Source organism: Mytilus californianus, unplaced genomic scaffold (genome assembly GCF_021869535.1).
Source record: "Mytilus californianus isolate M0D057914Y unplaced genomic scaffold, xbMytCali1.0.p SCAF_1, whole genome shotgun sequence".
In the NCBI taxonomy this organism is placed as follows: domain Eukaryota; kingdom Metazoa; phylum Mollusca; class Bivalvia; order Mytilida; family Mytilidae; genus Mytilus; species Mytilus californianus.
The window spans coordinates 100,385,814-100,410,131 of record NW_026262581.1 but is presented as its reverse complement, the minus strand read 5'-3'; the positions used below and the strand labels follow the sequence as shown (position 1 = coordinate 100,410,131).

The 24,318-nt window shown below is 31.0% G+C and overlaps 1 protein-coding gene across 1 annotated transcript in view; it reads right to left on the bottom strand.

The window, feature by feature from the left end:
- The window catches only part of LOC127727847 (ubiquitin carboxyl-terminal hydrolase 24-like), a 56,864-nt gene that overhangs the window by 8,647 nt on the left and 23,899 nt on the right, over positions 1 to 24,318 (bottom strand). The window contains exons 29-54 of the mRNA XM_052234966.1: positions 24,050 to 24,214; positions 23,259 to 23,618; positions 22,569 to 22,728; positions 22,017 to 22,172; positions 21,143 to 21,374; positions 20,456 to 20,517; positions 19,427 to 19,612; positions 18,735 to 18,849; positions 17,692 to 17,836; positions 15,704 to 15,864; positions 14,968 to 15,148; positions 14,577 to 14,659; positions 13,971 to 14,109; positions 12,869 to 12,988; positions 12,250 to 12,494; positions 11,691 to 11,833; positions 11,156 to 11,291; positions 10,544 to 10,745; positions 9,684 to 9,787; positions 8,938 to 9,051; positions 7,865 to 7,968; positions 7,606 to 7,721; positions 6,315 to 6,407; positions 3,518 to 3,629; positions 2,158 to 2,276; positions 665 to 784 (exon numbers count right to left, since the gene is read on the bottom strand). Coding sequence (XP_052090926.1) covers positions 665 to 784; positions 2,158 to 2,276; positions 3,518 to 3,629; positions 6,315 to 6,407; positions 7,606 to 7,721; positions 7,865 to 7,968; positions 8,938 to 9,051; positions 9,684 to 9,787; positions 10,544 to 10,745; positions 11,156 to 11,291; positions 11,691 to 11,833; positions 12,250 to 12,494; positions 12,869 to 12,988; positions 13,971 to 14,109; positions 14,577 to 14,659; positions 14,968 to 15,148; positions 15,704 to 15,864; positions 17,692 to 17,836; positions 18,735 to 18,849; positions 19,427 to 19,612; positions 20,456 to 20,517; positions 21,143 to 21,374; positions 22,017 to 22,172; positions 22,569 to 22,728; positions 23,259 to 23,618; positions 24,050 to 24,214 — 3,873 coding nt within the window. The remainder of the gene's footprint in view (positions 1 to 664; positions 785 to 2,157; positions 2,277 to 3,517; positions 3,630 to 6,314; positions 6,408 to 7,605; positions 7,722 to 7,864; positions 7,969 to 8,937; positions 9,052 to 9,683; positions 9,788 to 10,543; positions 10,746 to 11,155; positions 11,292 to 11,690; positions 11,834 to 12,249; positions 12,495 to 12,868; positions 12,989 to 13,970; positions 14,110 to 14,576; positions 14,660 to 14,967; positions 15,149 to 15,703; positions 15,865 to 17,691; positions 17,837 to 18,734; positions 18,850 to 19,426; positions 19,613 to 20,455; positions 20,518 to 21,142; positions 21,375 to 22,016; positions 22,173 to 22,568; positions 22,729 to 23,258; positions 23,619 to 24,049; positions 24,215 to 24,318) is intronic.

The window sequence follows — 24,318 nt, the reverse complement described above, 5'->3', positions numbered from 1 at the left end:
ACTGACGTAGTAGAAAATACAACTTCCAAATATCTGTAAAAATTATACATTTAGATCCATTAGATTTTTATGTATTGTATTTGAGGGGGTTAAAGTTGCTCTTTTTCAATAAAAGGTATAAAACCACTAATTAGGGCCAGTCAGGAAGAACATATTAGAAAGTAGTACATTTAAAATAAATTAGTTCATACACATAGCTGTTACTTTCAAAATATTTGGAATTTTGGTATGAAATAAAACCTTAGGGACCTGGGATCACTATATTAAACCCTTGAAGAATGCTTATTTTGAAAAATAAAAAAAATTGTATGAAATTAAAATTGGGCATATTTTGCCTGTTTCTCAGATCAAAGTGCCTCATTTTTTACTTCCAAACTTCCAGGAATCAGTGCACTCATACATGCAATTATATGTATGTTGAATTTTTCAGTATAAGCTAGGCTAAGGTGATGTTTTGATATGAATGACTGTCACTTTATCTAAACTTAAGGCACAATGGCTATGAATGCATGAAATTACAGATATCAACATAGAAATCAATGAGGCCATCTATTAGTGGTTTTATACCATAAGGTCTTTGCCTATCTTCCATGTTAATTTAGCTTTATAAGTTACTGATGTTCTAATTTGCACAAAATGATTTGTAGTTTCTACACATACATACCATAACATATTTAAGAACTAGTCGACTAAAATCAGCATTACAAAAGCTACACTGTATTAACATGTCTGCTATACAGTTATAATTGTGATTGCCTGTAACTTCTCTGACTGCATGGACAACCTGAAAATAAACAACAACCAGGAAATCAGAACCAAATCTTGAGGGAGAAATTGTGAAAACTTCTTTCTTAAGCGCTGATAGGTATATATACACAGTTTATAGTTGGATTGTGTAACTTTGTTTTTCAATCACATTATTATGTTAACATTTACAGCAGGTGTTCAATTCCTACAAATGTTATCATTTATTGACTGAAAGATGGATTGTTTTATTTTATCATGTTTTTCAATTTATATGAAAACAACTAATGAGTATGAAAACAACCCAAGATTAAAAAATTATTATCTTCCCTTGTTTAATTAACCAACATTTTTTCACATAGTTTCTGCACTTTGAGCAATCAGTTATGCTTTCAAAAATCGCAATTTGATTACTTTGAAAAAGTAGTTGACACTGATACAAATACGTAATAAATTATTATCCTATTATATACATGTAAAATGATTATTGAAATATATTTTAAATATTTTACAAGCTATCTCTATCATGATTCACAATTTCTTGCCAGGTGTTAATAGCTCATGTTGACACAAATAAAAAGATGACAATTGATATATTATGGATTAATGATAATGTGACCGATCTTTATAAGAATGTTTGTCAAACTTAGCAATGACCTTCCAATACGACATTTCATGTTTAATAAATAACAGTTTTCCAGGCCTGCTAATTTTTCACACTTATTGGTACCCCAGAACCACGATTACACGAAAGACATCTGATTCACACTTATAGTTATACAACATGTACAACTTAAAAATAGCTGAACTTCAATTATAAGTTTGACTTGATTGAAAGAATTAAATCCTTTTCAACAGGAAGCTGACAGGCATATTACAAAAAGGTCGTAAAATTGTTTGTTTGTTGATTGCTTAAGGTCCAGTGGCAAATATTTCATGCATATTCAGGATGAGAACAAGTTAACAATGAGTACAATAGGTAGGTCCTGCAATACGGGGTGGCTGAAATAACAGAAGGGAATACATGTATCACCATAAAATGAGGATTTATTGGGTATGGACAGAAATAATGCCTTGCAACAGGTCACCTCAAAGAGTTGTTGCAAGGGTTATTAACTTGCATTCTGACAGGTTATGGCTGCAAATTTATACATCCGTCACAACCAAACAGATATCCCACTTTGACAAGGGTTTTATTGTCGGTCAGAAGAAGACCAAAAGTGACAATATTTCTATTCCCCAGTCACCTTTGGGTTGAAAAGTAGTCCAAGTTTGTTACTTAGTTTAAAGCACATAAATACATTATTTTTTAAAATAAAATGGAAAAACATAATTCATAAATACATAAAGTATCTATAGAAGGAATTAAATATAAGTGAAGATATCATATTTCTTTTATTGGATGATACCAACCTCCCTGATATATCTGTTAGACTCTGGACCAAACACATATTGTTCCATATCTGGTGACAACCTCAGAACTTTCGATGGACTAACAGTTGTAGATTTACGTACTGGAAAATCACCAGGTTCTAAAAATCACAATTTAATAAAATGTTAGATTTATTATGATGGCTTCACTGTTGTAGGTTGGGATATTCCCATTGTGGATAAGTATTTTTATAGTGGTTCTTGGTCATGTCTATTTTGACACAATTTTATAACTGTATGGAAATAAATGTTGAAAGGATAAAAATAATACTTCATGACATCTTAAGCACATGATGCCAAGTTTGAAAAAATATGGCCAACAGATAGTTGAGTATTGTGGTGAGCAAACTGCATATATGTAATCTTAAACAACTGTAGATGGCAAGCTCGCATATTTTCCTTTTAGAGAAACCACTTTTCTTTACAAATTTCATGTTTTTTCTAGAATCTGTGACCTTGACCTCAAATTCAGTTGTTTTCTAATTACATGTAACCATATGGGAAGTTTGGTTCCAATCCCAAATAAGATTCTTGGCTCATTATCCAGCCACTTGAATTAACCCTGCCAAAACTCTTAACTGTGATTAATTAATTATTTTATATACTGCTGAGTGGTATACTTTTGTGGAATTTAAATTTCACACTTTCTAGGGCCAAATCTTTCTTTTTGTGTCCCTGATTCTATTTTATATCAGATCTAATTTATGAGAGGGTATATCTTTCAAGATTTTATCTTATTCCTGAAATTATATGTAGTGAAAATACGTCAAAATTTCTCACTTTCAAGTAGTTCAATAAGAAGTTTCCCATTTATGTCACAAGTACCTCAGATTGAAATACCATAAGCCTTCACATTTACCTAATCTAACACCTTTATAAAAGTGAACAATAATTCACATGAAAATGAGATCAACCATTCTTTTGCCATAAATAATTTCAATAGTTAACACCTTAAATGTATTCACTAATATAACTCATCTACAGCAGCTGACTCATATTGCTAAACCATGAAAATGGGGTCATAAATTTTTAATATTAGAAAGGTATACTTAATCTATAATATTTTCATGCCCCATAGAAATGTCAAAAAAGTACAAAAATACCCATGGAAAACTGTTGAATACATATATATAAAAAAGATCTGAGAATTCCAAAATTGAAGTTAATATCAAACTTGACTCTGAGCTATAGTCAAATATACATACTTACCATTCTTTTTCTATGTATTCAAATGTAAACCATCACAACCATTATGGGTCTATATCCATATATTAAAAATTAGTGTCTAAGTAAATAGACATTATGCTTAGTGTCTGTATCATAAGACTCACTAACAACTCACCACAAGTATCCTTCACAGATAAATCACAATTTAAGACTAACAAAGCTATAGTTGCATGAAGATTTCCAAATTCTCTTGACTGAATAGAACTCCATCTCCTGCTAGATGATTCCTAAAAATCAGAAAAGTTTTTCTTTTAATGGTTTTTTTTTTACATGATGGTTTTATTGATTAACTTGTTGTTGAATGATATTTGATTAATTTATAGATTGTCAAATTTATATAATATTTACTCCATTCTGTTTAAACATATGAAGATTCCTTTCAGTCCCTTTCAACCCTGTTGATTATGAACAATATAACAGGTAATGTAAATCTGCTTAGAAAAGGAAGCTAGGAAATTTTATAAAAAATATTTAGAAAAACATGTTGGGTCAAGAGTTATTTGCATTCCCTACCTTGCTTTAGTGGAAAGGATCATTGTGTTCAAATTCCAGACAAAAGTTTCAGCATAATGAAAGTTACTAGGGCAAAAATGCCACACATGTGTCACGCATGTACCTAAAAACGCATGTGTCACAGGTGTGTCACATGCGTAATACACATGTTTCTTGCCACGCATGTGAATCGCATGTGTCAGAAAAACACCTGTGTCACGCATGTGTTGGAAAACGCATGTGACACATGCGATATTTGCATGTGTAACACATGTATAGTCAAACGCATGTGTAACGCATGTGTTACACAGGAAAATTTTGTTGATGTGAATTTAAGTTAAATTTTTCACATGAATTTTACGTTAAATTTTTCATGTGAAATTCACATGAAAAAAATGTTAATTGTGTCCAAGTTGAAAAAAATTAACATCAAAATTAAAACTTGTTTATTAACATCTAATACCTTGTAAGACATATATTCCATTGAAAATCTTATTTTACTTTTAAAAAAATTATTTTCACATGAAACCCCCCTTTTTTTGAATGATCAATGCATTTAAATGGGGAAACATAATTGGAACCCCCCTTTTATCCTGTGTTGGGACCCTCCCCCTTTTAAAAATGGCTGGATCAGCCCCTGATTATCCTTAATTGTCACCATAATAAATGGTATTTTATCCAATCAGCTTAGGAAAATAATCGCAGTAAAAAAAGGAAAAGTAAATAAAATTGCAATAATTGTCAGATATGGGTCCAGGATCCTTAAAAAAAAGTGTAAAAAGTCTCTCTCTATATATAATTCCTAAAGGGAGTAGGCCAGGGGATTCTGTGAATCATCCCCCTTCCCCCATAAAATGTTCTTCTTATTTGAACAATTAAAAGTTTAATCTTTAAACATTTATCTTAATTAAGATTTTCATTGGTATTTCTTTTAATACATATACACAGGTAAAAGAAGTATGCATTTATATTGGGAGAATCGAAACCATTATGTCTATAGCTACTAACAGAAATGAACTTTCAACTAAAACAAAAGTTATGACGACACCTCCTGATGTATGTCAATCACAACAACAACAATAACACCATTCTATAATACAACAGGAACAAAATTTTTCTCAAATTTCATTCAAAAATGTTTTTGAGACATTCAGGCATTTGGTAAATATGTATACGTTATGCAAATTCTATAGATATTATCTACTATTAGATTATTTTATTACATTGGCCAAGTTCATATAAACTACTGTAAATTCGGAAATTATTGCGGGATTTTTATTAATGCGAATAATGCGACTGAATGAGTATCGCAATAATAAAAATTCGCATTCTGATATCAGATCCATATAAATGTATGCAGATTTCCCCGTAATCGCAATAATTAATGTCGCATTTTAGTCCATTCTTCAAAATTCGCAATAATAAATGCACGCAATAATTTCTGAATTTACAGTAAATTAACTTTCAAAATAAATATAACTCTCATATATTTATTCTTCAATTCCCTATTCCAATCTACTTTAAACAAGATGACCAATACTTTTCCTTGTACAATGACTATTGTCAAGTTTTAAATTATTTGCCAACAGGAAGTGGCAGCATGGCGGATGTAAAAATTTATTACTCGTTACAACTAAACATGATCAAGCTGAAGACAAAAAATAAAGTTATTCCCTTTAGTACAAGCCAATTAAAGTTTTTATTTTACGAAAATTTTCTTTGTACAATGAGTGCTGTAAAAGTTACATAGACAAACAGGAAGTGGCTAGATGGTAGATGCAAAAATAGCTTACTCGCTACAACTCAACATTATGAAACTGCAGACCAAATATTAAATAATTCCCTTCGATAGGAGCCAAGAAAAGTTTGACGAAATTTTCTTAGTACAATAAGTGTTGTACAATTTCAAACTATCGGCAAACATGAAGTGAATGTATGGCTGATGTAAAAATTGCTTACTCTCTACAACTCAGCATTATCAAGCTGCCGACCAATCATTAAACCATTCCCATTAATAGAAGCCAAGAAAAGTTTGCTGAAAATATTCTTTGTACAATGAGTTATAAAATTTCCAACGATCGCCAAACAGGAAGTGGCTGCATGGCGGATGTTAAAATTGCTTACTCACTACATCTCAAATTATGAAACTGCAGACCAAATATCAAATCATTACTTTTCATAGAAGCCAAGAAAACTTTGACATGGTTTTCTAACCAAGGTCTTGTGGACAGACGGACTAGACCTGCTTTTGCCTTTGGCGACGCAGGTTAAAAGTAAATGATACAAGATTTTATAGAAAATTAAAATATTCTTATAGAAAAGTAAAATTTAGAATTATGATCACTGCAGAATGTCCAAACAGCTTATATCAGTATACCATAACACTATTACACCAACTTATGTTTATCTCTATGACTTACTTGATTTTGTTCTGATGATGGCTGCCCAAGTAGAAAAAATATAAGACGCTGGAATCCTTGTCGTAAAAACATATGTGTGCAAGCTTTGGTCCCCTGAAATAAACATGTTACTTGAAATAGAAAGCTAAGGGAATACATTAGATCCAATGGTAAATTGCCCATGAACACAATGTCTAAACATATTCTCTTTTACTTTGTTTCAAAATAGAAACAGGTTTTCACTGTGTATTGTGATCTAACAACCCATACAAGCAGTCAATCACAATGAGTAATGTGTTTGAACAACCAATTCAACCTCAATATGTAATGTGATCTAACAACCAATTCAAGCATTTAATCTCAATGTGTAATGTGATCTAACAACCAATTCAAGCATTTAATCTCAATGTATAATGTGATCTAACAACCAATTCAAGCATTTAATTTCAATGTGTATTGTGATCTAACAACCAATTCAAGCATTTAATCTCAATGTGTAATGTGATCTAACAACCAATTCAAGCATTTAATCTCAATGTGTAATGTGATCTAACAACCAATTCAAGCATTTAATTTCAATGTGTATTGTGATCTAACAACCAATTCAAGCATTTAATCTCAATGTGTAATGTGATCTAACAACCAATTCAAGCATTTAATCTCAATGTGTAATGTGATCTAACAACCAATTCAAGCATTTAATCTCAATGTGTATTGTGATCTAACAACCAATTCAAGCATTTAATCTCAATGTGTAATGTGATCTAACAACCAATTCAAGCATTTAATCTCAATGTGTATTGTGATCTAACAACCAATTCAAGCATTTAATCTCAATGTGTATTGTGATCTAACAACCAATTCAAGCATTCAATCTCAATGTGTAATGTGTTTTAAGCAAAAATGAAAATAGTCAACCAACATATTAAAGTCTAAAAATTGCTCTTAAAAGGCATTTACAAGTAAAATGATTATTTTTTTAAATTTCATATAACACAAAATATATGTCAATAGGACACCACACAATGTCCATACTATCTTACTTTTAAGCAAAACTTTATTATGATAAATTTCCATGTTCAGTGAACCAAGCAAATCTGGTCAAAATGCTAATTTGCAGTATATTTTAAAAGTTATCATAACAAACATACGTACTTATTTTTTAGTTCATGTGGCCACAACTTCAGGGTAAAGTACAGTAAACCAATACTTTAACCAATTATGGAATAGACTAACAGATAGAGGAACAGTTAGGAAAAACAATGCCTAGTATAAGCTAGGACATGTAAAGGTATAATATGTAATAACTTACCAGTTCAACATAGCACCTGAGTACATTAAAATATTGGTTACAATTTTTACAATGATCTATCACATCTTTGTTTAACATCTGTAGAAGGTGTTCCAGGATTTCATTAAAATGTTTATCTATCTGTAAGTAAAAAAAGCATGATTTTTAATTGTTTTCTGCCTAAAGTGCTAATACAAAATTACTAACATGACATTCAAACAGAATATATAATACTAGTATGCAAAACTTGTCCTATATCATTCAAACACAAAATTTAGACTTGCCTGTGATCCTCCATGTAAAAAGAAATTTGACATCATATCCTGTAAAATGGCAGCTATGGTACGTCTAACATCTGAGTTGGGACACTCTAACAGAAATGGTCTGTAAAAAACATACAATACAATAATTTCCATCAAATTAATGTTATATACTATCTAGAATGTAACTCCTTGGCAATAAGACAGAATGAAAAAATGTTTATATATTAAAAACTTCTCTTAAATATCGTAAATTCAATAACTTCTGTGAGCATATATTATTGTGATGCTAAAAAATGGACAAAAAATGTGAGATTAATTATAACAATTCCAGGAAATGTGGTATAAAAATAATGGTACATGTGAACTATAATTTCAAATGCAAGTTTTTGTTTTTTGTGAACCCTATACCGTGGCAATTTTCACAGTAATAAAACCAAACACAAAATTTATGAACTAACAGTATGCCAACAACTTTCAGTATTTGACTATGAACACTTTGCAACACAACTATTTCCGTTATAGAATTTTTTAATGATGTTAAAAGAAGTAAAGGTAAAAAGAATATTGGTGAAGTTTACTTTCAAAATTCCCAATTTTTACCCAAAAATATAACATATCAATACACTGACATAAAACAAAAAGATGTGGTATGATTGACAATGAGACAACTATCCAACATAGTAATGACTTGGATCTAAGCAACTATAGGACACCATTCGGTCTTTAACAAGTTGTAAAGTCAGCTATAAAAGGACCTAACATGACAAAAAACAAATGTGTACATCGCTTTGTTGATCTTTATTCTAATACATTTTGAATAACATATTGTCCGAGGATATTATTTTCAATTGTACTAGGAGCAAAAAAGAATAAAAAAGCTCAGCAAACCTCATATGATTTAGTTGTAATAGTTTTGCCTGTTTGCAGTATTGTCAATTTGAAAGTACTTAATCATAGCATTTTTTTTTATAATCCTTTGACTATTATCTTTGACTATTATTCTGCTTATGGTTGGCATATATCATGTGAACTATCAAACATTAGGGTGAAAGAATATAGACTTACAATAGCAAATAAATAAACTACATACTTGACATAAGAAAATCCTTCTTCCGTGGACAAATATTGTACCAGCCACATACACGCTTCCTTACATTTGTGTATTAATGTATCAAATACTTCTAACCATTCATCTAAATCAACTCTGTAAGAACAATGATAATATTGTAAGAAGATACTGTACATTCACAAATGTTTAAAATTTATTGTCCAGAAATATAACAAATTTACAGCTTCTTATCTGGAATCAGATGAAATCAGATGAGATCAGATGATAGTGTGACTGTCTCAACATAGTTAAAGAATAGAATATTTGACATTCACATACACAGTCAAAGGGGGACAAGTCATGCTTTTTAACAACTCTGGTTGAAATATTTTCATACTAACTGAAAATGACAATATTATTGCTTAACCATTTAATACATACTATATTTATTTAGAGATCTCATTTGTTTTTAATAATAATTTTAAGTAAGAATTTCAAGTTAAACAAAAAAATGCAAATGAACTTTAATGCTTGCTAAAAATAATTGAATTAAATCATAAACTTTTATTCCTATTGTATGTAAATTCACAAATTGTTGCTTTTTATGTGTTCTTTTTAAAAGGGGAATACTATTTATCTATAGTTCGTCAATATTCAAGCATTAACTGACGAAATATGGACCTATTTTATATCCTTTCAATAAGTTCCAGACAGTTAAATAACTAAAGATCCATATCAGTTCAATGTATATACTTTTTGTTCAAATAATTCTTAAGTAAATAAATTACCTTGTTTTTAACTTTGATCGAAAGTAGGTATTAAAGAGAAATTTAACACCAAGCTGCAATCCCTCTACACACATAGTGGAATAATCCTTCCTATCAATTTGTTGCTGAAAAAAATCATAAGTTTACAAATACAAATAATCAAAGCAAATTCAATCACTGAAAGAGAGAAATTATAAATAATAGGGTTACACAAAATTACTATATTGTTCTCAAGACTTTCTCAATTTTATAACTACCTACTTATTTTTTTCAAAATTAAAATTCTAATTGATAGTCTTCCATTTTTTAAAATTTCCATTCCTTCCTTATAAAACTTTACTGCAACATGACCCTTTGCCCCTTAACAGGAATTTTACAATAAAATGACAGTATTAAGCATCACTTGTTCCAAATAAAGGATTATTGTAGTATCTACATGATAAATAATATGTTTAACCAATCACTCAAAAGGTATAACTTTCTAAATTTAAACAGATGAGTGTTTCAAGGAAAACATGTGCGGTCTGTTAGCTCCAACTAATATAGTAGAAATAGAAGATGTTTTGGTACTGGAAAACCCCCCAAATCACAAATAAAAAATTCAAATATGTAGAAGATTCTCGGCAAGATTGGTTGAAATTCGGTCAAGCAGTTTTCAAAGAGATGTGGATTAAGAAACTGATTACAGTCCATGTTTTGGTATGGTAACACCAAATATTAAAATTCCAGGTGCACAAACTTCTTGTCCTGTTAAAAAAAATTAGATAGTGCAAGACAACAGAACTGATCCTTATGAGTAGCCCCAGGCAGTTTCTGTCAGGTGACACAAAAATAAAATATAAAATTAGACATGTATAATTTTAAAATAAACTTTTACATACACAGTTTTTAGCAGCCAAATCCCTGACAAATTTGAAATATTCAGTATTGTAAACGTCTCTATTTTTGACAAATGTTAAATTTTCAGCTTGTATGTTTTGATGTATTCTAGCTGGCATATCATCCATGAATATTCCTCGTCTTTCTCCTTTATGTACTAATTCTGTTAATTCCATTAAACTATCAGAATCCATTCTTCCTTTCCTATAAAATATACAAGTGTAATGCTTTCAATGTACTAATTTCAATGTTTTCATGGAAACCACATAAGAATGAATAACACTACCTTGAGAAATATATCAAAAAGAACAAATTCACATTTACTTTAAATGTGTATATTTTCACAGATTTTTTGTGTGTGAGAATATGTGTACTAAGTTTCAAGTTAATGTGATGAGTGATAGAGAAAAAACTGACATAAAGAGGTCTCTAAAAACAATAACTCCTGGTAATCTACTTTAACCAGAACTTTAACCTGATATGGGACAGAATATCAAACGAACATAACCAATAGGAAGCACATACCAGAAAACATAATGCACTCTATTATCATAGGTGGGGATTACAAAAATTAACTTAATATCTGTCACACCTTTTTTAAGGTCTGAACTTACCCCAAATCAGGAACTGGTCGCTTTGCAGTTATCCTTGTTTTCTTAGCTGATCCTGGAGTTTTCACTTCTGCCATTTTTTCATAGAACAACATATAACCATTCCAATACCGCACTCTCTCATCTGGATAATTTGTAGCTAAATAAATATGTATATATATATATATTACTTTCCATTAAGTTTACAGAATGTTTACCTCTACACCAGATTAAATAAATACCCCTTTTAAAAATATATCCCCTGACCAATTTATTGTTAATTCCAATTTTCAATAAAATTTCTTCATTTTATCGTCCTTTAGATATATGGATAAAAGCAATAATTTTAATGGCCTCAAGATGATAAATGACATCATTTAATGCAAATTCTGAACATTTGGACAGTACAAAATCAATAAATGTACTTGCATCTATTTTTTTACTTTGGTAACACTATAGAATGCAATGTAAACCAACCACGGATAAAGGAAAGTTTATTCATTTAATATCATTAAATTTACTAAAATTGCTGGAGTAAAAATTTAAGCCATTAACTTACATGATGATTCAGTATTCTTAGTTTTATAAGTTCCTCCAAAACATTCTGCTTCTACACTGGCATCATTCATCTCAAATTCTTCTACAAACGTGTCGTTAAATTTAAACCATTTTCCTTTATTAGGATTGGTCATGGAATTCCCTCTAAATAAAATATCAATAAGTGTTAAATAAAAAATGTGCTAGTGTATATAATATATGAAATATTTATCATTATTGTGAATAGTGCATTATAAAAATAATTTACAGTCCTTGCCCTGTTGAAAATTTAACACAAGACTAGGCTTTTTTCTCTTCTTTTGTTACCCTTCAGTGCATTGATCAGAATGTCTTCATTCTCTTAAAAATGAGTCAACTGCTTTTTAAATTAACTGTCAAAGAGTTTTCTATAAAAAAGCAAGAGTAGGATTCGTTTGAAGTAAAACAAAAACTAACTATTCTTTTCTCCAAAATTAAGACATTAAATTACCTCCTTTCTTTAATAAATAAGTAACAATATCCAGCATTAGCCTGTCAGATGACTTTGTACAAATATTCCTACAAGTTCACATATTATTTACCTTCTTTCTTTAATGAATGAGTAGTAATGCCCAGCGTTAGCCTGACCACTATGTACAACTATTCCTACAAGTTCATAATTTATTTGTTTAGGTTCTGGAGAAATTCCAATCACAATATCAGGTAATTTATCTTCATTCTGATTTGTCTCCCCTGAATCTGATGATTCTGAACTGGTTTCTACAGCTTCTTCTCTTCTAGCCATGCCCTCAGTTGTATACGGTTCCATATCTAATATCCATGGAAACTGAAAGTAATGACGATAATTGGTACTGAATGTCATTAAACAAAATCTTTTTAAAAAAGATTAAATGATATGAGGAGGCCTAATATGAACCTTACAAATCTTAATATAAAACACACACAAATATACACAACCCTCTCCTATAGTTTTATACTAGTCTTGCAAAGCTTACATAAAAAAAAATATAGAAAAAGACTAGTTTATAAATAACTAAAAACTATTTTAAAAACATTACAAATTTTTCAGGCACTCCATTGCCTCTATATCAATTTTATCCAAAATACTGTTGTATTTTTTTATGAAATACACTTATACAATCTATAATCTAAATTTTAAGAGCAAGTCCCTTAACACTTTGTCCTATTATTAAAACTTACCTTAAAATAATCATCAAATTTGAGGGCTCTGTTTGCTTCCCAATCATAACCAAATCTTTTAAGTTGTATACACAACAATGGTGGCAGTGTTTTAATACACATTCTCTTCATGGTATTCCTCTGAAAATATGTGAATTAAAAAGTATTATTGAAAACTAAAGAAACAATATTATTGTGACACAAATGAAGGACATTCATGTTTTCCAAATATATAGGACATGAAAGAGTAACTATCACAATTATATTTTTACAAAAAGATTATAATTTTTTTTGAAACTACAATATTGTGAAAGTTCTTTGTTTGCATACGAATTCCCTGATTTGAAATATGAAATGTATAATGTGTTTTTGATGATATCAGTGGAAAATATGTCTTCGATAAGATTTAAGTTTTCTGTAAACCGCAAAATATTACATCTTTAATTCTGAATGAACAATTAAAAATCTTCGAAATTTCATATATACAGTTTTGTTTAAAAAATGTGTGCATTTAAATATCTTTCATGTTTTTCTAAAATGTGTGTTTGAATATCATTCTATCATTCATAGAAAGTTGCAAGAGCCATATATGACCAGAGAGGAGGACTGACTCACTGTGACCCTGTATCAATCCAAGTTTTTGTGGTATTAATAAATTAGTGCTATCTACATTTAATATTGTGTGTATGTACTTTTGATTGTGTGATGGTCTTTGTCTTTTTGGTTTTATCAAAGTCTTGTAATATCCTTCAGCTATTTTATTCTTTCATTTATCATTGAGTAAAGTAAACAATCAATGAATCAACCAATCATCTTTTTTCTTCAGAGACATTTAAATATTCTTTGAGTCTTTACAGATAGTACTGTACTGTAAACAGGGAAATTTTCGGAGCACTTTTATTTTCACTATTTTCGCGAAAACAGTTGTTACGCGAAACTTAAACTACAGTGAATATTTCGTGGGAACTCGATTCATAGGACCAAGACCATACAAAAATAAATACCATCATGAAATCGCGAATTTAGATATAGTTGGCAAATCGCGAATGAAAGACAGCGCGAACATTTCCAGGTTTACAGTAGTTACACAGAAATACTATATAAGTATGACACTTATACGTACCTTAGCCTGACACTTTTCACAATAGTATGCATTATCTCCCTCTAGTATCTCTCCTTTAACAAACTGGTCTAAGGAATCTTGTAAAGTAGCATTCTTTACTGTCAGGTTCAAAGCAAAAAATTCCTCTTCTCTCTCATATCTGAAATTGTATTTAACTATTTATTTAAATGTATTATGAGAATATTGAGAAAATGTGAATTGTAACTTAATGACCACCTCATTGGTTTTGTGGTAGTGTGCTAGCTGTGAGTGTGAGGTGGCTAGTTTGATACCCCATCATGTCAAACCAAAGACTTTAAAATAAGTATTTTCTGATTCTCCGCAAAGCACACATATTTTAGGAGTAAGAGCAATTACTGATAGGCTCCTTGTCAGTTTAATACATCTGAGTAGGGGGATGCGTCTTCCTGCAGACTGTTACATTGTGTGATAGCAAAATCTTATTCAGTGTGTTGGTTAACGTGTCTTTTTTTATAAATACCATGGCCAACAGTCTTTTTTTAAGATACGGGTGACAATGTTATTTAAACTATTGTGTGATATTAACTTACAATTTTTTAGTGATCAACAAATTCTTTGAAGTGCTATTGAACTCAATAAACTTACCTATGTGGACAATCTTTGCATATCTTTTGGTCAGAAAATATACCCTGGAAATTCTTTTTAAATATTTCATATTTTCCAATTCTCTGAAAGAAAATAAAAGTTGACCTTTTAATAACTGCTTTTAGTATTTAAAACATCAACTTCATACTTTTTATAAGCCTGTATTGATAATGAAATACATAACAAAATAATTATGTTTGTTTAAAGTCTGGATGTTTCTACAAAGTGCATTCTGACAGTCAATACAATATAACTTTCAAACTTTCAAACTTTTGAAAACTGAATTCAGAACAGACTACCTTTCAAAATTGTACCTGTGATTACAGCGAAGGCAATCCAATGTATATAAAAAATAAATTACTGAGTAACTGAACTTTGAAAAAAATCCTACCTTAGTGTATTCATCTGCTTGATCCATTAATGCTGTGAAGAAATCAAAGGCATCTTGCTGTTCTCTAATATTTACAACTTGTCCCCATAACTTGAATACCTTCCAGAACTTCTCTGGTTCAAAATATTGTAGTTTACTCTCTAGTAACTGACCAAATACTTGTTGTAACTGGTAGAACACACTGAAAATAACATCATTAACACTGTAAATAACAACATTAACACTGTAAATAACAACATTAACACTGTAAATAACAACATAACAACATTAATATGATACTTGTTGTAACTGATAGAACCCACTGAAAATAACAACAATAACACTGAACATAACAACATTACCACTGAAAATAACAACATAAATATGATACTTGTTGTAACTGATAGAACACATTGAAAATAACAATAACTCTGAAAATAACAATATTAACACAAAAAATAACAACATATAACACCCTTCATCTTTTACTTCTCTAAGAACCCTTTCTGTTAACACGTTGTTATGTATAACAGCTTTATAACATAGGAAACTACCTGATTTCCCCTGGGCTACATTCTACTAAACTGAGGATATTTTCTGAGACCCCTGGTGTCTTATTGCATGTTTGACTGCTGGATAACAAAGTTAATTACAGGGTACCTGTCTTCATCCAGTTATCATCCATTACCACAAAAACACTATCTGGTACCCTGTTGATAAGTTGCTGTTTATACTGCTATATAAATGGAGTATTTACCTGTCTTCATCTGGGGTGTCTTCGACTACACCTAAAACACTTTCTGGTACCCCTGGTGTCATATATAACTGCTGGATTACGGAGTTCATATAACAGGTGGCACCACCATTGCGTAATCCAACATATCCACATCTGGCCCGACCATCAACAGGTGGCAAGTACTATAAAAAAAAAAACACAGAAGTATTATAATTATTGTAAGGTACTTAACAGCAGGCAAAATTACTGGAATAAACACCAACTTTCAATTAGTATCTAATCTGGATGATTTTATAATTATCCATAAACAAAATATCGTAAGGATTCCTGTTAATCCTTTGACCAAAGTAATGTTTTTTTCTAATACATTGTATCAATTTCATAAATAAGTTTCATCAAGCATGTTTAAGTACTTCTACGTCATTTGGTCTCTGGTGGAGAGTTGTCCCATTGGCAATAATAACACATCTTCTTATTTTTATATTAAGACCAAATATTTAGGATGACCAATGTTTTGTGACATTAAATAACTAGAGGCTCTAAAGAGCCTGTGTCGCTCACCTTGGTCTATGTGCATATTAAACAAAGGACACAGATGGATTCATGACAAAATTGTGTTTTGGTGATGGTGATGTGTTTTGGTGATGGTGATGTGTTTGTAGATCTTACTTTACTGAACATTCTTGCTCCTTACTATTATCTCTATCTATAATGAACTTGGCCCGGTAGATACAGTGGAAAATACTTTGTAAAAATTTACAAAAATTTACAAAATTTATGAAAATTGTAAAAAATTGACTATCAAGGGCAATAACTCCTTAAGGGGTCAATTGACAATTCTGGTCATGTTGCCTTATTTGTAGATCTAACTTTGCTGTACATTATTGCTGTTTACAGTTTATCTCTATCTATAATAATATTCAAGATAATAACCAAAAGCTGCAAAATTTTCTTAAAATTACCAATTCAGGGGCAGCAACCCAACAATGTGTTGCCTGATTGGTCTGAAAATTTCAGGGCAGATAGATCTTGACCTAATGAACAAATTTACCCCCATGTCAGATTTGCTCTAAATGCTTTGGTTTCAGAGATATGAGCCAAAAACTGCATTTTACCCTATGTACTATTTTTTAGCCATGTCGGCCATCTTGGTTCGCGGGCGGGGTCATCGGACACATTTTTTAAACTAGATACCCTAATGAGGATTGTGGACAAGTTTGGTTAAATTTGTCTTAGTAGTTTCAGAGGAGAAGATTTTTGTAAAAAATTACAAAAATTTACGAAAAATGGTTAAAAATTGACTATAAAGGGCAATAACTCCTTAAGGGGTCAACTGACAATTTTGGTCAAGTTGACTTATTTGTAGATCTTACTTTGCTAAACATTATTGCTGTTTACAGTTTATCTCTATCTATAATAATATTCAAGATAATAACCAAAAACGGCAAAATTTCCTTAAAATTATCAATTCAGGGGCAGCAACCCAACAACGGGTTGCCTGATTGGTAAGAAAATTTCAGGGCAGATAGATCTTGACCTAATAAACAATTTTACCCCATGTCAGATTTGCTCTAAATGCTTTGGTTTCAGAGATATAAGCCAAAATCTACATTTTACCCCTATGTTCTATTTTTAGCCATGGCGGCCATCTTGGTTGGTTGGCCGGGTCACAGGACACATTTTTTAAACTAGATACCCCAATGATGATTGTGGCCAAGTTTGGTCAAATTTGGCCCAGTAGTTTCAGAGGAGAAGATTTTTGTAAAAGTTTACGGACGACGGACGCAAAGTGATGAGAAAAGCTCACTTGACCTTTCAGGTCAGGTGAGCTAAAAAGGACTGGTACATAAAAAAAACACCCAAACCCTGTGAAGTGCATTTGCACTGTGAGAGATGTGGCATTCTACCTCAGTATGAGTATTTGATGCACAAAGAAGCTTCTGTCAAAGTAATGACATTAAATTAACAGATTAAGTTTAAATTACAGAAACTAATAACAAAATACAAACCTCCCATTCATTGGCTACCTCAGGATGAGGCTGATGATGCATATCTACAAGCTGTCTACATATGTCTTTCAATATGGTTACACTATCTCTGGCTAACTCTATCAACAAGTCATATGCTGCTATTCTGGATTCTGAGTTCCTACATCTAAAATAAGAAAGATTTTCCATAAGGAAAGATCATAATATAAGGCAATAATTGACAGTAAACAAGGTTTTCTGTATTTTAAAGATGCTTTCAGGATTGTTTGATATGCCACATTCTATCAAATTGAGAATGGAAACGGGGAATGTGTCAAAGAGAAAACAACCCAACCAAAGAGCAGAAAACAGCCCAAGGCCACCAATGGGTCTTCATCACAGCGAGAAAATCCCGCACCCGGAGGCGGGCTTCAGCTGGTAATGCCTATTTTCCAATCTATCAAGGACCATAACTCATGAACAGTAAAAGTGAAAATCGTCAATATCTAACTTAACCTCCATTTTGTCATCAGTAACAACATATCATAATTTGAAAACAATTCGTAGAAGGCTTCACAAATTATTGCATGGAAACAACATAGAATGCCATTTTCCAATATATCAAGGACTTTACAAATCCCCTGAATGGTAAAAGTGAAAATTGTCAATATCAACTTGATCTCAGTTTTGTCATCAGCATCAACTTATCAAAATTTGAAAAGCATTGGTTGAACAGTTCATAAGTTTTTGTATGGAAACTGTTTGCAGCTGCCCGCCTACTTCACCATTTTAATAACCAGATTTTTCTGGAATACCTGGTCAAAAATGACAAAAAAATAAACAATTAAATGAAATTTCAATAATGCAGGAGAATAAAATAGAATAAGCCTGAAGCTAGACTTTAGTACTTATATTGAACTGACTTTGACAAATGTACAATTTGGTCTTGAAAATAGTAATTTAGCAAATATTATACTTTTAATCTTGTTTTAAACTAACTTCAACTTCTCCTTCAAAGAACCAGTTATGACCCTTTTTTGACAGATTTAAGTCTATGCAGTTGCTAACTACAACTATGTTCTTACTTTGGACTGACTTCAGCCAATGCTGTTTCACGTTTAGCTTCATCCATACTGTCCATCATTATTTTTGAGGCAGGAAAGAGGAAATCATGAAGAAGATCATAGACTAAGGTTCTGCCTGAAATCATAATTACTCAGTATAAAAATTAAAAGATAAAGAAAGTTAAAAAGATCAATTCTATTTTAATAATCGATTATAATCTGGCTCCAGAAAATAATTTGTGAGATGCAAGTTATAGGCTGCAGTCAGATAAGATTTTTAAATTTTGATATCATTTGATTTGATTTTTTGATTTTTGGTGTTTTAACGCCACTTTTAAGCACCGCTTTTGGGCTATTTCGTGGCGGCCAGTTTTTATTGGTGGAGGAAGCGGGAATGCCCGGAGAAAACCACCGACCTTCGATAGGAAAACTGACAATCCTAATCAATTAAGATTGGAGTCGAGTGCACCCGCACGAGCGGGATTCGAACTCACAACCTCAGTGTTGACTGGCTAGTGATTACAGTAGTAACTACTTAAGACCACTCGGCCACCGAGGCCCCAAATTTTGATATCAAACACAGGGCCAAAGGTTTAGTTTGTCTTAAAAGAGTTAACAATTACAGCTTAGACAAAGGTAAAAGACTATGTTCAGATAAAAGTAAGTGCTAGAGTAAGGATAAAGATAAGAGAAATCTTTGAAACATATCTTACCAAATTCTTCTTTACAAATTCCTTCACAAGTAAACAGATTCCTGATGAGTTTAAGATGACCACCTAGTAGTAAATTATCAGCATCAATCAGGTCAGGATTTGATGATGTCTCAAAGTTCTTTAACCATGCTATCTCATCTTCTAACATATTAGGCAGATCTAAATTTAATTTGGTTTGGTCTGGCACTGAAAGTAAAAACATAAAATACATATTTATCATTTCGAACATATAAGGCAGCTCTAAATTAAGCTTGGTTTGTTCTTATACTGAAAGTTAAACATAACAAGAATTCATGAGTTGTCATGTTAAGCATACCTCCACTCTTAACTCTATATTATCAAGAAAAAAGCAAAAACCACAATAAATAGGTAAAATTGTAATTTCTTTAAGAAGTCGACTGTCAATTTCAGTACTGCTGACTTATTTGTCTTCCTGAACATTATTGCTATTTAAAGTTTCTCTCTATCTATCATAGTTTTCAAAATATAGGCCAAAAATGCAAAAAAAAAATCAAAATCATCATTTGAGGGCATTAACTCCCATAGAGTCAATTGATAATTCAAAACAAATAAAAACATTGGTAGATAATTTCCTTTCTGATTGTTTTGAGGTGATAGTTTTTTCTCTATCACTTCTAATTTTTGATGTATAAACCAAAATTATGCTCATCCTCCTGTTCTATTTTTTAAAGACAGTGTTGTATCAAATCCCCAGATAAATATTGCCTTGGGTTTGCATTGACGACACCCAGAAGGAGAGATATGCTAAAAGCCCTATGGAACATTCAGGTAAAGTTGGTAAGATGCCGCTTGGTGGTTTCAGAGAATATGTTTGAAAAATTTATCTCTGGACTACAACCAACAAGTGATGACAAAAGCTCAAATGTATTTTTTTTCCAGGTGAGCTAAAAAGAGGTGGTGACCAATAGTATTTCTTAGCTGAGACAACTTCTGTCTATCCATAAAATTCACTATGAGTCTATCAACAAATTAAGGCACAATATGTACATGAATAACACAATTACTTACTTGATAAATTCTCTAATAATTTACATCTTAAATCAAAGTATTGAGAACATTGCAGGATAAGCCTAAAATAAATCAACAAATACATACATGATTAATCATATTTAGATTTTAGCAATTTTCATCTTGATCAGTTGTGTTTATGTGATTCTAAATACTAAACTGCTAAAATTCACATGACTTAAGTTTAAATATTTTGAATTTAAGGCTATTACATTAATTTGGTTTTGCAATTTTGCAACTTTATTATTTTCCTATACTGTAAACCAACAATTTTTCGCAATTTTACTTTTGTGAGTAGAAAAATAAAGCAAATATAAATCTGTGAAAATATATGTAACACTTGGAGCTTCTCTTATATGAATACATAAAAAAAATTAGATATTGTGAAAGTATATTACTACAAAGTCAGCTGAAAAAGTCTAAACACAAAATAAAGTATCCACAAATCAACATATTCTTTAAATTTTAAAATTATTATTAATTACATAACAAAAACTATTACAAACTTGAACTTTTATCTCCGAAATGAACAATAATCCTCCCCTTACCCCTTAACCACATAGATGAAAACTGTGTGCAAAGGGCAGTAACTCTAAGTTTTAACTTGTCACAAATAAATCACAAATCCATATAGCTATATATCACCAGCAATACAACCACATCTCCTTATTTTAATATATATATTACCTATGACTAGCACCTCTGGTTTGTGTTGACGACACCCAGAAGGGAAGATATGCCTTGAGTAAAACTTTTAACATGAATTGATGAGGAGTTTGCTGTACAGAGTCAGATGATAATGTAGTTTGGCTGAGAATGAAGAATTGCTCTAATGCTGATGTTCTTATATCTGATTGTGAACAACCCACTAAAATATCTATTATGAAGTCACTAATGCATGGTAGAGTGTAGAAAGATGCTGAAATAAAATTAAAATATCAGTATAGAAAAATGTAGTCTGGGAAAGAATGTTTAATACATGTAGTAGTTGTCATTTTTTTAATACATCTTATGGTTTTTACGTTGGTTTGTTTCATTTCTTTCTCTTTATCTCGAAGGCTTTTGGTGTTGAAGGCAGATTGGATATTCTCGGAAGATTTACAAAAAAAAATTGTCTAAGAGTCTTCTGACTTATAAGAGTCTATTGTTTCAAACCTTATTTTGACCTCTTCATGTATTTTTCAGGTATTGAACTGTTGGGTTGATGACACATTCAGACATTGACAAAAACCCCACGTCTGCCTTTATTCATTCAAACAAAATATGAAGAGTTATGGTTATTATCAATACACAAAAAACAAACATGATGAAATTAAAGTTTTTTTTATATGCATCGATATTCAACAACTCAACAAAAATGAAGTTAGATTACAAAGTGAAGAATATTGATTTATCCTTTGCTATAATTCTATGGTATGCATGTTTTTAACATATTTGAAGGTATGGTATATTTAATATTGTAGAACCTTCAGCAAGAGAACAATCACTATATCAAATATTTGCATCATTGAAAATATAATACAGGTTAGATGATGCAATAGCCTCTTAACAAAAAATGTACCTATAAGTTCACAGCGGAGTTGAAGACATGTCACAAGGATTTCTAAGGCTTCTTTGGCTATTGTACAGTCCTGAGAAGATATTATTTGTTGCCGGATACACACACCAGCATGTAAACTTTGACAATCACTGTCACTATTTGTACTTCCTGTGCTACCTACAAAATAATCAATATCACTATTAGTCCAACCTATTATAACTACAAAACATCTGTACTTAGTATTACATGATATTACCCCCAGTTTTTGGTGGGGTTCATGTTGCTCAGTCTTTAGTTTTTTGAAGAAGAGTCTTGTAGACTTGTTTCTCTTTTCCTCGTTTATTTTTGCCATGATTTTGTTGATCTCTCTTCACATGATGAGTTATGTTTCTCCCTTTGGTATATTTTGTCTCGCTTTTATACATGCTCCTACTCTAATCGTGTTTATTCCTTTTAATACAAGCACTCAGTGACCTAGATTTCTTTTCCTCAATTATATGAATTAAATGACAAGCAAAGCTATGGAATGTGCTCGTTAATCATGATAAATCAAACATAAAAAGTAAAATTTACCAGTACTACTTTGTCGACTTTTTCCACAAGTATACAACCCTGTTGTACTTTCAATGATTGGCTGAGATGATCCAAGTAGGTGAAGTCTTCCAGCTGCTGCTGCCCATGTGACTCTCATGAAACAGGAAACTGTTTCAGTAAATTCATACACACCCATTGTCTTTAAAAAAAATAGGAATATTAACAATATATGATACATTACTTTTTTTACCTTTAACTTTTCAAGCCTAAAATTTGTCTTCAAATGAGTGTTTTCACTAATACCATGAAAAGAATACACAAGGCACAGTATGCCCTTCTTCTAAGGAAAGTACTTGCACAAATATTGCTATCTTGGTGTAAATACAGAAGATAACTGTGTTGTATTTAAGTTCTAGTGAAAAAAGTAGATTTGATGGTTTCATATTGAGTTCAATGGTCATATGTTAGCTGAGCTAGTAAATATTATATTTTGCAACCATCAAATCATAGATTGATGTCAGAGAATATAAAAATGCACTTCGGTTTTTGCCTTTCCAAACACACCTTTGTAAATACTTTCAAAAGCAGAAAAGATCAATATCTTGATGAATACCTTATGCTACCATTCTTTGCAATGATTGGATGAAATCTTAAAATGTGTCCAATAAGAATTAATGTTAGAAATACCTCCTATAAGAATTAAGATTTATCATTCATAATAATATCTACCTGGACAGCATGACTGCCTGCACATGGTTTTTCAACTATGATTGTTAACGGCTGAGTGAGAGAGGTTGGAGTCGCTGGTACACTAATTGCTCCTCCCTTAACTTCATCCAATGAGGAAACAGAACCAAGTCCATCTCCTGTAACAGTTTGTCCACATAATAAAAACCTAGCTAACTGCAGGCATATAGAATAGCATCCTTGTCTAATTGTATAATTAATGTCTGGAGCTAAAGATTCAGGCTGTAATACATTCACTACAAGTTGTAATCCTCCAGCATTCAAAAAATCTTCACAAAAACTTTGAGCACCAAATTTACTTCCAATGTCTTGTGTCACCGGCATTAGTTTACTACTTAAAACCTAAAAAAAATTAATTGATATGACAGAATAAACTTTATTTTATATCAGAACAGCAATATCAAATTCCTACTTTATTTAGCTATGACTATTGATGCCTTCAACTTACATTTTTAACATTTATTAAAACAAAACTTTCTATTGAAAAATGTGTGATAAAAGTAAATTTATACATAAAATTTATAATCATCTACTGAAATGTAGTTTTCTGGTGTCATTTGAACCAGTTTACTGTCCATTGATAGTATACGCATGGTAATTTTAAGAATTCTTTTTTATTGGTTAGTTTTTCCTGTTATTTTTCTCAAGAGGGACTACATCTCTTTTACAGCTTTTGAACTTTAAATTACAACAAGTTATCCAGTATGTTTAAAATGTATGAATTAAAATGTAAAATAATTAAATATAACAGGTCTAACTGAAAGATAACATACCTCTAAATTATATAACACCCTAAAGGCTGACATATCTTGTGATTCACTATCAAACAAAGATTTCAGAATATCTTTTGGTGGTAATTTAGGACTGGGTATAGGTGTGGTTTTCCTTGGGCTAGTTTTTGGACTCAGATCCTCTCCTGATCCAAACTGTTTCATTCCCTATATAATAATTAAATATTTATTTAAGTAAATTTTTGTGACTAATATCTTTTTCTTTAGGTTACATTACAAAACTATTTATGTCAGCAAATTTTGATCAGTTT